The sequence below is a fragment of the Panthera onca genome, chromosome C2 (assembly GCF_046562875.1).
Source record: "Panthera onca isolate mPanOnc1 chromosome C2, mPanOnc1 haplotype 2, whole genome shotgun sequence".
NCBI classification, from domain to species: domain Eukaryota; kingdom Metazoa; phylum Chordata; class Mammalia; order Carnivora; family Felidae; genus Panthera; species Panthera onca.
In genome coordinates, this window is record NC_138347.1 from 79,248,574 (window position 1) to 79,263,712 (window position 15,139).

The 15,139-nt window shown below is 40.2% G+C and overlaps 1 protein-coding gene across 12 annotated transcripts in view; it reads right to left on the bottom strand.

Moving 5' to 3' along the window:
* The window catches only part of LPP (LIM domain containing preferred translocation partner in lipoma), a 676,388-nt gene that overhangs the window by 160,615 nt on the left and 500,634 nt on the right, over positions 1-15,139 (bottom strand). For all 12 annotated transcript variants that reach the window (XM_060640772.3, XM_060640763.3, XM_060640764.3 and 9 more), the window contains one exon: positions 2,811-2,937. In XM_060640772.3, the coding sequence (XP_060496755.1) occupies positions 2,811-2,937 (127 nt within the window). The remainder of the gene's footprint in view (positions 1-2,810; positions 2,938-15,139) is intronic.

Below are 15,139 nucleotides of genomic sequence, written 5' to 3' on the forward strand. Positions count from 1 at the left end.
AGGCAAATGTATACATATGTCCAAACCCACCAAGTTGTAGATCCTGGTTATGTGCAATTGTTTTTGTTGTTGTTGTTGTTGTTTGTTTTTTGGGTTTTTTGTTTTGTTTTGTTTAGTTTTTTTGGTCTATCTTAAGAAAGCTGGGGGAAAAGTTTTTAGAAGGAAAAAAAAAAGAGTAGAGTCTGGAATCTAATCCAGTCTTGCAATTTATTAGCTGTCGATATTGGGAAGATTACTTAACATTTTGGTGGTTCAATTTCCTAATCTGGAAATAATCATAGCATTTACGAGGTTATATATTTTCTATATGGATAAAATGAGTTAATTCTTATAAAGTACATAAAATAGTGACACCATATTGTAAGCACTCAATAAAAGTTAATCATTATTCCACATTCTCTCTCATGCTTCATAATCCTTATTTGGCTAAATGATTATTTACCAATTGGTGACACATGTTCTATTTTTGGTAGGAACTTAAATTTAAATCAGGTATTATTAATGGATTTTTAATGGGCATATTTTATTTTCTTAAATAAAGCATGGGATAACTTTGATTATTGAGGACATTCTACATGCCAAGAACTTGGCTAAGTGCTTTCTATAAATATTTCACTCAATACTCACAATAACAGTATGAGCTAGCAATTATTTCCATATTATAGATAAAGCAAAACAAAAACAAAGACTGAGTGAGCATAAGAGAGTTGTTCAAGCTGTCCACGCTAGTAACTAGGGCAGTTCTTAAATGCAAAGATAATATTTAACTTATGTCTATTTTGCAGAGATCTTAATACATATTCATAAGCACAAATACCATCTATGTTCAATTTTCCTTATTGGTATGTATTTAGTTGCTATGATATTTGAGGCATATATACATGTTATGTTAGTTGCTTTTTATTTTTAATATACCTTAATATGGTAACCTTATTTTTTGCTTTTAACATGATATTTTAAAAAGTTTACCTTAGATTCCAATATAAAACTTTTCCCCATATCAAGAACAAGAGTATGATGCACTTTTGGTATATTTTAATATAACTAGAGACTCTTTTAAAATAACTATTCTCCATGTATTTGTCCTATCAAGTTATGTTTAGCTTTTAGTTTTGTTGTATTTCTTTGGATTAGTGCTGTTTCTATAGGAACTACTAGTGTTGATAGAAATTCTAGAAATCATTTGCTGCACCCTCTTGATTTACCAAGGTGGGAAATGGGGCTTAAGCAGATGGAGCACATTTCAATGCTGCTTAGTTAGTCAAGGGCACAGAAAAGACCAAAACCAGAATTAATTATTGCCCCTATTGACCTATACCCTATACATAAATCAGTGCTACATTTTTCATATCCTAACCCATTCCATCTATGGCGTGGCTTTGGATCAGGGCCCTCAGTTCACCGAATAGTACATATTCCCAAATAGGAAGCAAGGGGGAGACACGAAAATAGTAAACGTCAGAAAAAATAAAAGCCCTGTGTAATGTTTCCACCTCTGTGCCTCTGCTGCTGCTCTCCCCTCAATGTAATATCCTCTCTCCACATGTCCCAAAAACGACACTACTCAAACTGTGGTCCATGGATGGGTGTTTAAGAAATGTTTATCGCCCTGCAATGGAACAAGTACAAAAACAGGGAGTATTTAGAAAATAATATAACTCTTTAATAGAGTAATACATCCCTGTTAGATCTCATAATGGTAAAACTTGGCCTTCCATTTTGTATTGTTTTTATTTCATTTTCTTAGTGATTAATTTTAACTGTGCTCTATACAAATACTGGCCTCCAACAGATGGAGAAAGAAACAGTTTTCATCACAGAAAGTTTGGGAGGCACTGCTTTAAAAGGGCCAGGTTCAGGTGCCACCGATTCCCTTAGAAGGCATTCCTGATGTTCCTGAGGAGTAGAGATTTTAAATTTTATAATATTTAACATAAGTCTCTCTTATGCCTCTTATGGTTTTCTACCAAGATTAGTCATTACTTATGTGTTTTTCTTATCTCTCCTGAATAATTACAACCTCCGAGTACAGGTTATGTATTCATAACACCTCTTAATTGGCATTTAGTTCACAAATTCACATTACACTAACGGACTGGATGAAATAACCATTCATAATTGTTCACAGATTTGGAGAGGGGAGAAGGTTGAAAAAAATACAGTGGGACATCTTTTCCCAAACTTTCAGAGGGAAAGAATTGAGAGTACAGAATTTAGGCACTATCCAATTCTGTATTTTGTATATAAATATTTATGTCCTTATTTATTTAAAATGTTTATTTATTTATTTTGAGAGAGAAAAGGGGGGTGAAGGGAGAGGGAGAGACAGAATCTCAAGCATGTTCCACAATGTCAGAGCAAAGCCCAACATGGGGCTCGATCTCACCAACCGTGAGATCGTCACTTGAGCCGAAATCAAGAATCTGACACTCAATCGACTGAGTCACCCAGATGTCCCTGCACGTATATAAATATTTAGACCAGTGAGGAGCCTGAACACATACAGAAATCCTATTTCTGCCTAATTTAGAGAAGCTTACAAATTGTCAAAAATTAGTTTTAAAATCAAATTTGTATTCCAAGAAACTGTACAATACCCGTGTGCTTTTAGTATGAGCTGAACAGATATCACATTTATGGCAGTCTCACAAAGCAATTTCCAGGACCTTCCGTTTTGTGCATGTGCATTCGAACTCCAATGCATCTAGACCCAAATCGTTTGCCAGTGGAGATGTTGATACTCCTCATTATCAATTAAGAAAAACCGAACAAGGCATTCACTTCAGAAGCCAGCTCTCAACCCCACTCACCAAAGTATTCATCAGCAGGTGGATTTTCCATATCATACAGCATCTTCTTGGTTAGGTGTTCGAGCTCATCTTCAGGGCGGAATGAAGGGGGAACAGCTGGAGGCCCCATGGATCCTGTTTGTCCACTCTGAAAGGCAGAAAACACACAGTTAGCTCTTTAAATGCAATCTAGACAATCAAAGCAATCAAGTAGCGTTTGCATTGTACAGGAGAAGGTACTGGACATGGCTACTAAGAGATCTGGGTTTTAGAATCAGTTTTAACATTCTTCGGTGTCTGATCTTGGACACATCATTGTCAGTATTCACCTGTCTTAGTGAGATGAGTCATCTACCGGGCTTTAGAAAACCATGTTTACAACAGTAGGAATCTATTGCATTCAGTAATTGCTAAGCAGTCACTATGGAGCAGTTGTATATTTATAAATACAAGATGAATAAATTGAGCTTCCCCCCTCATGGAGTTTACAGTCAAATGAGAGGTACAGGCACATTAATAATTAAAGATAAAGCAACTATAGGAACTGCACAATCAGGGTACATAAGGGACCTCTCATGTAGCCTGAAAGGAAGTATTCCAGAGAAGAGGCAGGTGCAGACTAGGACTTATTCAGCTAAAAGGCAGGAAACTTATAGGCAGCGATTCTTATATTCAGGTGAGAAAAGGCTAACTGGTTTAAGGAGCTCCTGGCAGTAGCGTATTTCTGCAGCTTGTATAAAGCTTGAGATAGGAGATGGGATGGATCTTATGGGGTACAGGGGGGCAGAAAGTGAATGGCCTTGTGTTCTGGTTAAGGTGGTTGAGTAGCTTTTCCCCCTAGTACTACAAACAGCCACATACCAAATGGGGGAGGTAAATCAAAAGCGCTGATACTGGGTTGGTGTTTAAATAGGTGAGCGAGCCAGAATTATAGCACTGTCAGGGAGTCAAGTGTCAGGGGAAAGATTACCTGAGATGTTTGACCAAGAATCCAAAGTATGTAGAGAAAAAAGAAAGGCCAGATGCCAGATGTAAAGTAGCTTCGCATGATGTAAATAAAAGGGAATGTATAACGTATAATTCTGTTTTCCTTTGCATATATTCTAACTTTGACCATTTCCGGTATCACACCCCAGCATCTTTAATCAATGTGCTTATAACAGAAAAAACTTATAAAAAGTTAAGAAGTGGGGCACCTGGCTGGCTCAGTTGGGTTAGCATCCAACTTCGGCTCAGCTCATGATCTCACAGTTAGTGAGTTCAAGCCCCGTGTGGGGCTCTGCGCTGACAGCTCAGGGCCCAGAGCCTGCTTCGGATTCTGTCTCCCTTTCTCTCTGCCCCTCCCCTGCTTGTGTGCATGCTCTCTCTCTCAAAAATAAATAAATACACACTTTTTTAAAAAGTTAAGAAATAATGATGGCCATGAAGACTAATGGAGAAAGCTGGGACTGAGAATGTAAATTCTTCTTACTTTTATGTTTTTAATTTTTAATTTAAATCCAAGTTAGTTAACATATAGTGTAGTATTGGTTTGAGGAGTAGAATTCAGGGATTCATCACTTACATATAACACCCAGTGCTCATCCCAACAAGTGCCCTCGTTAATGCCCATTACCCATATAGCTAATCCCCCTTGCCCCACCTCCCCTCCAGAAACCCTCAGTTTGTTGTCTGTATTTAGGAGTCTCTTATGGTTTGTCTCCCTCTCTGTTTATGCATCCTTAAGTTGTTATCAAGAATTTCTCCTTTCATGAACAGTTTACAAGAATCAGTTCAACAAAACTTATAGCTGCATATTCATTCACCTGTTCTCCTCCTTATACTAAATGAGTTCTTAGATGTGAAAATCCTACAAAGTACAAATACCTGTACAAATGTTTCATCCTTACTACCAACATGTATTTCAACCACTGCAAGATACATGTTGATTATTTGTGTGATGTCTGAGGCATAAAACGCCACTTAAGCATATGTCAAGTTGTTACTTGGCACCCGTTTGGACCTTTCTCTACATTTATTTTTCATTTTTTAGGTATTTGAAATGCACAGGAAGTTGCGAGTATGGACATGCAGAAAGCCTTTAAAAGGCCCTCAATTTTTTTTTATGTTGGTTACTAATCTTACATTGGGATTTTATTTCATTGTTGGACACAATCTGGATGGAGAACGGACAACAGTGAATAAACTACGGTATGTGGCCGGTGACAGAGACAAAAAAAAAAAAAAATAGAGCTGCATGCTGGAATCTTTTATTCATTGTGAGATAAGGAAATTTAACACCCAAAAAGATCAGGGCAGGGCTAGTTATGATAAACCCAGGACAAGAGCCCATCCTAGACTCATTTATTCAATAAACATTAAATGTTAAATTTAAGGTCTCCTCTAAAGTGCAAATAGCATTTGAACATTGGAGGAACGATTTGCTAGTGATATTAAACTTTAAATGGCACAGATGTTATCACTTCTAGGAAAATTTTGCAGAAATAATCATAAAATTATATGACCAAGGCCAGTCACAGGAACCATATTTGAAAAAAAAAGGAGGAACCTGAAGTAACAATGTAACTATTCATCCACGGGTAAGAGGTCACTTAAATGCACAATGATAGATACATACAATGGAATGTGAAAAGCTTTTAAAAGGGTACATTACAAATCTATCTGCAAGGTATGAAAAGGTGACATGGCCATGCGATCAAAGGAAAAGATCTAGTTATAGGATAGGAAGTGTAAATGATGGCCCCATTTTTGTAAAGTAAGTACAGTTTAATTATGTACTGTTCTTTTTTTTATTTTTATTTTTTTTTAATTTTTTTAACATTTATTTATTATTGAGAGAGAGAGAGACAGAGCATGAGCAGGAGAGGGGCAGAGAGATGGGGAGGCACAGATTCCAAAGCAGGCTCCAGGCTCCGAGCTGTCAGCACAGAGCCCAACGCGGGGCCCAAACTCACAAACCGGGAGATCATGACCTGAGCCAAAGTCGGTCGCTCAACTGACTGAGCCACCCAGGTGCCCCTATGTACTGTTCTATATATAGGTTGGAAAAAAGTCTGAAAGGACATACACTCAAGTGTTAAAGGGGATTTATCTCTGAGTTTGGAATCCCGGGGACCTTTCAACTTCTAAGTTTGTGTTTCTTTTGCAATATGTAATTCTACTTCTGCAATCCATGAAGTACAACTTTTTAAATGCAAGGAATTCAAGCGATAAAGATATGTCAGATACTAGCAAAGCCCTGGAACAGGCTTCCAACCCAGGTCAGATGGGGACCCTGAGAGGAGCAAAAGGCCAAAGGTGCGACGCAGTTGGGTGTGAATGGGAAAAAAGGCAAGTGGTTTTGTGTTTAAGACTGAAGAGGCGAAAGAAAGGAAGGGCCATCTAATGACTACCATGCCATACCGGATGCTGAGGGCCTCCCTAGGGGCCAAGGGCTCTAGGCCCTGTGTGAGACCACAGACAACTCTGAAAACCTGATGAGCTGAGCTCCCTTTTGGCAGAGAGAGACTGACATCCATAAAAACGCACACTGGGGGGCGCCTGGGTGGCTCGGTCGGTTAAGCATCCGACTTCGGCTCAGGTCACGATCTCGCGGTATGTGAGTTCGAGCCCCGCGTCGGGCTCTGTGCTGACTGCTCAGAGCCTGGAGCCTGCTTCAGATTCTGTGTCTCCTTCTCTCTCTGCCCCTCCCCTGTTCATGCTCTGTCTCTCTCTGTCTCAAAAATAAATAAACGTTAAAAAAAAAAATTAAAAAAAAAAACAACGCACACTGAATTTACTTATAATCTCAGGAAGCTCACAAGCCACGGGAAACATATCTACAGACTCTCAGGTAGGAATGTCCAGGCAACAGAAACCGCAGTAGGGATTTTCAGCAGCGAGGTGAGCTAATCAGATTAGAAAGTTCTCTCTGGAGCACAGGGAGGACGGGAGAGCCATGAGACTGGAAGGAGGTGGGGAGCTTATCCTAAAATATGTGTGGCCAGAGAGTGAAGGGACTTGCGAGGTGGTGACATTATGGTTAGAGACAGAGGTTTAACTCAGGCACTGGCTTGGGGTCCTCAGGTGAGCTTGTGAACCCTGGATGACTTCAGATTCCCTTCTGTAGAATGGGCCTGTCCAGGTTATCTCTCAGTTGCTAAGAGGATTGAAATCAGAGAGCTTTTGCATGTCATGCTATAGACAGCTTACCTACTTTCAAACCATGGTCACAAAGGGACTCTCTCTGGACCTTCAACCTGCCTCTGAGGGAGGGGATAATCCCAGTTCAGGTGACAGAATTGAAGGCATGGATGGGAAGCTGACCTACATCATGTTTTTCAGACTTGCAATAAGGAGAAAACTTGAGCCCCAAAGAGGGTGTCATCTGACTCCAAAAGCCAGGCATTTTTTCCAACCAAACATTGCTTCCCATGGAGAAAGTGGAGAAATGTCTGAAATATTACCTGTAACGTCAATGGCGTTGGCTGTTTTATTTTAAATCAACAACCATTAAGGAAAACCTGATAATTCAAAGTTCTCTTAAACATACCTTTCCTAAGAAATTGCCAAGTGCCAAGCACTATCATAAACTCAAATTATTCATGATTCCCGCCTCTGACAACTCATGGTTTAGGAAACAAGAGACATGAAAGTAGAAAATTACAGTAAGTGTAAATACTAAGCCACAGGGATGAGTTCAATGTTCTGAGATGGGAGAAGGCTGCCAGTAAGGATATATCCTCTTAGTTTGATCTTGAAGGATAAATAGATTTCAAACAATTTAAGAAAGAAAAAGAAAGGAAGGAAGGAAGGAAGGAAGGATGGAAGGAAGGAAGGAAGTCAAGACATTCCAAGAGTAACATGTAGAAAAGAACAGGCATATTAGAAAAAACAAATGTTAAGAAATAGAGGAGGAACAGAGCTAGATGATGAGGTTAGAGAAATGACCTGTGGTCAATGTCTACACTGTTTTAGGAAGCAGAGAACCATCAGGAGATTTAGAACTGGGTGTTCACTTTACTAAAGACACATTTTGGAAATATACATATTGGCAACATCTTCAAACACCAAGGCCAATGATGCCTTAAAAATGCAACCGGACAGCATGGCATTTCTGAGCAATTTAATGGCTATTATGTTTAAGGACCCTGATATTCATTAAGTAAGCAGAGACCGCTACCTGCTCACCGAAACTGACTTCCTCCTCTTTCTGAGCACATGGCTGGACTACAGTTTCCATTCTCCCTCGCAGTTAGATGTGGCCATGGGAGGCACGAGAAAGGAGAAACACACCCTGTGGAGAGCGATCCACTGACCAGGCTGGCCTGCCTCAAACTGTTACAGAAGGGAGACTGGGAGGAAATATGCTCAAAGGTTCATGGTTGAAAGTAATGGGAGACTGGTTTATATTCTTTCTATTTTCCTATATTTTAATTTTTTTACAATAAAGTTTTTTACCCTCAGATAAGGAAAAAAAAATTTTTTTTCTTGATACAGAAGTGTCAGAAAATGGAAAATGTCCAAGCATCTGCAACTGGTTCCTCTCTGTCATGGTTTTTTTCTTGCTAGTGGCCCAGGTGATAATATTCCGGGGAAGGCTTATTATGAATACTGTAGCCAAATTTGGATCTAGGTCCCTGGTAAAAGTTATGGGTGAGGCTGTACAAAAATGAGGACTATTTCTGCAAACAAAGTGATATGGATGGAATCCTTGGTGAGCGTGGAAACTGCCAGATTAACACAAATAACAATATCCATCACATTTATGTAACAATGACAGTATTTGAAGTGTTTTACATATTCTTACATAGGAACCCATAAGCACAGAAGAGCTTATTTATCTCTCTAATCTGCGTTCTGCCTTTAACGGGTCCAGTAATTTTGATCAAATCACTTCTATTCCCCGAGCCTTAGTAGCGTTCTGTGCAAAATGATGTTTTCAAAGATTCCTTTGATTCTACCCTATCTTATTTTTGTGCCCATAATATGCAGGGCATATATCATTACAGATATTTATAGGGAAATCACAGATAATTCATATTTTCGGATACTTTGTAGTCTATAAAAACAGACACACACTGAGTAAGTGGAAACATCATCATTAGAGATTTCCATTTACAGGAGGATTTAAACCACTTGTCAGCATCCCCTGAAACAATCTAGAACTTCATTCAGCATTCTGAATCTGAGTAAGCAGCTGGCAGGTCACAGGGTTTCTGCAGCCTACTGAACTTTCACTACATGTAGGGCATGAAAATCAAGAACAAACAATGGTTAAACGCCTGATGCTCACCCCTCCTCGGGGGGAGCCAAGAAGAACTTCACCATCCCTCCTAAATGCAACAAGAAGCATAGTAAACAGCCTGCACTGGGGTGCAAACAGTGAAGACCCCAAGGAGAACACCCACCACCTTTAATCTTTGTCACCACTGATTTACTATTTAAATATATGCGTTAAGGATCCATTTTACAAAATGGCTACCCTCTCTTTGTCATCATGCCAGCTTCCTGAGTGACTGTGATACTGACCTCGGTGTGGGTCATTTTTCTCCTGTGAGTGTTGACCCACCATTCATTTCCTAGTTACAAGGTGCTAGATAACTTGAACTTAGTACAAATCTGAACCTTACCAGAGAAGCACCGCCCAGGCAGATAAACACTGGGAAAAGACAGCCAAGATATTCAGAGAGATTACATGATAATGAATACTCTATCACTCGGGGACCAGAGCTGCTCACTTTTCTTGTCCATTTGTAATGATGTACAAGAGGTTCCTTCTCTCAGAGGGAAAATAACTTCAATTATGTGTTCTTGAAAAAAGAAACATTGAAATTATCTTCTTTCAAAAGGTAGAATTAGTCCCATTTTGGAGCTGAAAGCCTGCCAGAAAAAAATATATTTCTGATATTTTCCTTCTTTTTTTCCCCCCTCCTATTTAACTGTGTCAAGTTTGCAGTTGGCAATTTCCTGAGGCTGCTTCTCCTTTCTGACTCTCACTGAATTATCAAGCTCTACTCTCGACGTCTTACTTTTAATGGAAGGAGCACCCTTTCAGGCCAAGGGCCGAAGATTTGCTGCACACCCACTCTGCTTCAGGTTAAAAGCAGTGAGTGGGCCACAGGGAAAGAAGGGGAAAGGGGAACTGCCTATTAGCAACTAGAAACCCATAACTGAATGCTCCTCACGGTTGCATAGGAGCATAAAATTGTGTTCTTAGGCCTTCTATTCTTAAGTCCTATTTTCTTGGAGAATGCGTAGCAAGGCTGCAAGGAGGGAGACCCAGAAGTTTTGACTTTAAAAGTTGATTCTAACTTTGAAACCCATTCCAGTCACCTTTCCACTTTCGAAAGTGTAACAGTCTTACAACCTCTTCCGCATATTCCCTTTCCTATGCCAAACACCGATGCCTCCAAATCACCATTCTTAAACCAGATTGGGAGTCACAGCCAAGGACGGGCAATTCTGAGTTATAGCGTGCTAGATGTTAAGGCAGCCAGGCGGAAGTACCAGGCTGTGCTGTTGGCGCACAAGGGTGCGACCCTGACGCAGCCTGAGCAGACAGAAAGCGGTTCCTCTCCACACCCACCACTCTCAAACAGGTAGCCTCAAGAGTTCCGGGGCTTGGAACATGCGTGTTCCCAGGCCTGACATCTAAGGCACACTTTCAGTCCTCTGGTGTTTGTTTCTCTACTTTTGATCTTCTCACCCACCAACTGGAAGTTAGTAACATCTATTTCATATGAAGGACCTTTGTAAGATATTAACCATCACATAGATGGCAGTTCTAATTACCAGGAGGGACAGCATACAAACCACTAACAAAGATGATTTTCTTCTTGGAAGTGGAATGTCTGCAGAGTCATATGCTCTCCCAAGTAATGCTCTGCTTCTGTACTTGCTGGTGAAGCACTTCAGGGTAGTCTATCTGAACGTCACATTAACTGTGTTAGCGAGAGGTGGGATTCCCCTGAGTTCTTTTGACTACAGACCTTGAAATACACACCATTCACTGAATGTACGTTTTGCTGGCTCTCCGAATGGTCAACGGTTCCACGTGTTAGCCTTTCGCACCAAAAGATAAATTGTACAGCGAGGCTCTCGTGTTGGGCTCCTTGGAAAAAGTAGCCTCCCTCATGTTTTCCTGCCTAGATGAGTTTCAGGCAAAAAGAGACACAACTACAGATGCTGTCCCACGTGGTAGGAAAGAAGTAGGAAAGGTGACAGGCAAGAAACCCAGATCCTCAGCATCGGAGAAGGAAGATCAGAGATCTCTTGCCAGTCTAACTCACAGTTCCCATTTCATTGCTCTCAGGCAGGGCCTCCTTAAGGGAGAAAATGACTTGCCTCCATGGGGTGATAAGATCTCTCTCATTTTACTCCTCTCTTATATATGCTGTTCCTACCCAAGGCTAAAAGAAGCTGTTTCCACAATACTTTAGCTAAAACACACATGCATCCACCCTCCCCCATTAATTAGGACTTATGCATGTTACATAAGTATAAGGGATTAGCTATAATAATGGCAAGGCAAATACAAGACATTATCTCCATTGGTAGGTTTCACCTCAATGAGATGCAAGACATAAATGTTTGATGAATGGAATGAACTGTCGTTCAAGGTTGTTTTCAAACTAAACCAGATCTTGGTCTTAGCTATGCTCCATTAGTGCCTGGCAGTGACTTCTGGGGGGATGGTTCATCTCCATTCGGTTGCCTGGGACGATGCGAAGAGAGCTAGGTGCTCCAACATTGGGAAAAATAGTTTTACCACCACAAGCTGATTTCTATCTGTTGTCCCAGAGAAGAGCTATCCTCAACCAAAAGCTACATTTTTAATAAAACTGTATCAGACATCACAGTGTCTCTCTTAACAGGACTCTGGATCTGACTGTGGTTCTAATCCACTGTGTTCAAAATGGGGTTTTACCAATTCCTTAGCCTGTCTCATAATTCTTGCCATTATCATGCTAAAAAATGGGAAGCTATTAAAAGAGAACATGTAATATTTACAAATGAATAAAAACATATATGTAAGAGTGCCAGTGTGAGTGTCTATGTAAGTAGGGGTCAAAAAGCAGATACTAGAGGGAACGATACCAAAATGTTAACAGCTCATGCTAGGATGGTGGGATTATGAGTAATTTTTTTTTACTTATAATTTTTAAATTATCTACATTATTTATAGTGAAAATGGATGACCCTTAGAAACTCATAAGTAGACTTTATAAAACGTGGGATTTCTGCCTTTTCTTTAGTATTTTCACATATGAAGCCAGAAGGGAATGGATGACCTGACGTGGCGACAATTTGTTGAAAACAGTAAAGGCACCTAGATTTTCAGTCTGATATGCACAGAAACACTTTCCTACTGTACAAGCTGTTTCTATCTAGTGGGCTTGACAGATGCCTGAACGTGACACAAGACACTGAAATAACATGCAAATCAGTTTTTCGGTTTTGATATGCAAATATGACGCTTGGCACATCACTTTCCATGGCTGAGGTGAATTTCTGTTTTTGAGTTTTTCGTGGGAAATGCACGCCAGCCAACAAATGGTTAACTCCCCATATTTCACCTAACACAAGGTGGTTTTCATTTGAGTCAGAAAGGTTCTTGCTCAGCGATCCAAGGCACTTCGGATGCAGAGAAAGGGCGTGTGTTTTGATTGGTAACAATGCCAACGGCGGCTGCAAACAAGTGCGCCCTCCGACAGATGCGTGGATCACGGTGGATTTCTGGGCCCCGGCAGGGAGGCAGGAGGTGTCTCAATGAGAATAACAGAGAAACGGTTTGTTGCCTGACCCGCAAAAATCAAATCAAAGTAGTCCAACATTGTGGGAAGATTAGCTTCTGGCTGGAGATGAAGAAGAAGGAGTCAAAAGTCCTTGCTCCTAGGCTATTTGAGTGGTGTAGAAAACTGTAGTCTCTGGTGAAAACTACATTAAATTATCCACAAATACTAGTAATGAGGCATTAAGGCAATCATCAAGATGATTGAGATACATCCACTTAAAGGACTTCATAAACCAGTCAGGCAGTCGAGGCTCATGAACGAGAAATAAAAGAATGAAGCAAAGCATTGACTGTTGATGGTAGTCAGTATGGCTTAGACACCTGAGACCATAAGCTCTCGGGGCTACCTACCTGCTTGGGTTCAAATCCCACATCCCCTACTTACCAACATCGTGACCCAGGGCAAGATGTTTCATTTGACTAAATATTAGTTGCCTTGATCATACAATGGGGTCAATTGGGTTTCCCTCATGAGTGCAATGAGAAGGTCCATGTAAATCATTTGCTGCCTTCACTAATTAAGAAATTATTATCATCCTCAAAGATATGCTATGTTGTATAAATATCACGTGAACAGATCAATGGATAATATGGATTCAGAAGAAAGAGAGGTTACACTGGACTGGAGCATACCAAAAACATGCCAAGAGGATCAGGGGGCTTGATTTTAGGACCTGAAGGAAAGAGAGAAAACGCTTTGTAGTTCTATGCTCCTTTCTGGCCAACGAAGAACCCCGGTATAATACTCACACACACTAGATTTCAGTGAATACTTTCCAGACCATGAGAGTGTGTTTTCTATAAGAAGAAACAAACCAAGTTAGTGGTTTAAGTGACTATGTTAAGTGACTTAGCCAAAATCACAACCATAGTAAGTGTCAGAGCCAGGGGTTAAACATGAGTCTTCTGATCCAAGCTCAGTGTTTTTCCACTAATTTACAGCTGCCTCTATATATTCATTTAGAGATATGAAACTTACATGATCTATCATAAAGGTTAATCAAGACAGTCAACCTCACTGATTAAAGCATGATGCTAATTATATCAGAGGTTGGAGACCAATGTGGCCCCTTCTACTTTCAGAAACATTGATTGTGGTGTAATGGAGAAAGTGTGGGCTTCAGAAGCAGACAAATCTGGGGCAAATAGCAAGTTATACCACTTCTTTTGTATATAACATTTTTTTTAAATGTCTCTTAGCACTAGCTTCTGCATCTGTAGATGGGGTTAGGGGGCAGATAGGAGAAAGGGAATGCCCCACGTTAGGGCGATTGTGAATAATACCTAAAGTGATACATGCTGCATGCTAATATGTAACAGCTACTCATGACTTGTATTAAATGCTCCCAAACAATCCATCAGATCGGAGCTCCGAATGTCTTTCAAATGTGGCAGGAAGGTGGATCAGGGAAAATGGGTGACTCAGTGTCATTTATCAGTACCGTGGCAGAGGGAACACGAGCACACTCTGATAGTGATTTGAAAGACCAGGAACTTTAATGCTTCTAACGGATTACCAACCATGATTCAAATAACAGTAATTCTCTTGAAGGGATATCCCTCTCCATAAACTCTGAAAGGTGGAAACGCATAAGTGTTTAATTTATATATTTATCGAGGTATAACCGATGAGACCGAAAATAAGTAAGGAATACGGAGTGGGTAGCAGGCAACAAGCAATGTTCAAAATATTTTACATTAACTCATTTACTCATCACAGCCACCCCATCAGATGGTCACTGTTCCGATTTTACAAATGAGAAAACTGAGGCACAGGGATCGCCCTGACTGCACCTGGGAATTTGGGATTTGAATCTAGCCATCAATTCCAGAAAGGGCATATTTAATCACCACACAAAGTGCCTCAGCTGCTTGACCCATCTGCATTTTATCAGAGGGATTTTCTGATTTTTTTTTTTTCAGGAGAATTTAATCATATATTACAAAGCCTTGAGCTATCAGAGGAACCCTTCCTAAGGACAAATACTACATTTTATGATGTAGTATTTCGTCTTTGTAGAAGGATGGCAACCGAGAAAATAGCAAACATCCTGGGCAATCTTGCTGCAGAGAGACCGAACACAGGACTTTGAGAGGCATGGTCATTTTTGAGGTCTTCACTCAGGATTCACCGGGCGAAGTAGAACTGCCCTTCAAAAGGCTACTTACTTAAAGAAAACAAAACAAAACAAAAAAAGACTACTTCCTTCATCAGTCTCTGATACAAGCCAGAGTGTTAATGCCAAATCTTAAAATAGTAAAAGGAAATGATAAATAGCACTGTACTGAAAGGTGGGCCAAGGTAAACTCCTGCCGAAGACACTAATACTCTTGCATGTGAAAACTAAAAGATAATGCTATGTTCTAGTGACCAAGGTAATATTTTTTGTCTGCCGGGTTATGGCCTAACCATGAAAGACGTACTATGAAAGTATCCCATTGTACGAGACCTAGAGCCTTTCCAAAACGTGTCAGGCAGTAGTCTATTTGGGAGGAAACTTCTGATCCTTGCAGACTCTCGGCAAATTTTAGAAACAGTAGACACACTAGAGATCACTTAGTGGTACATGAGTCA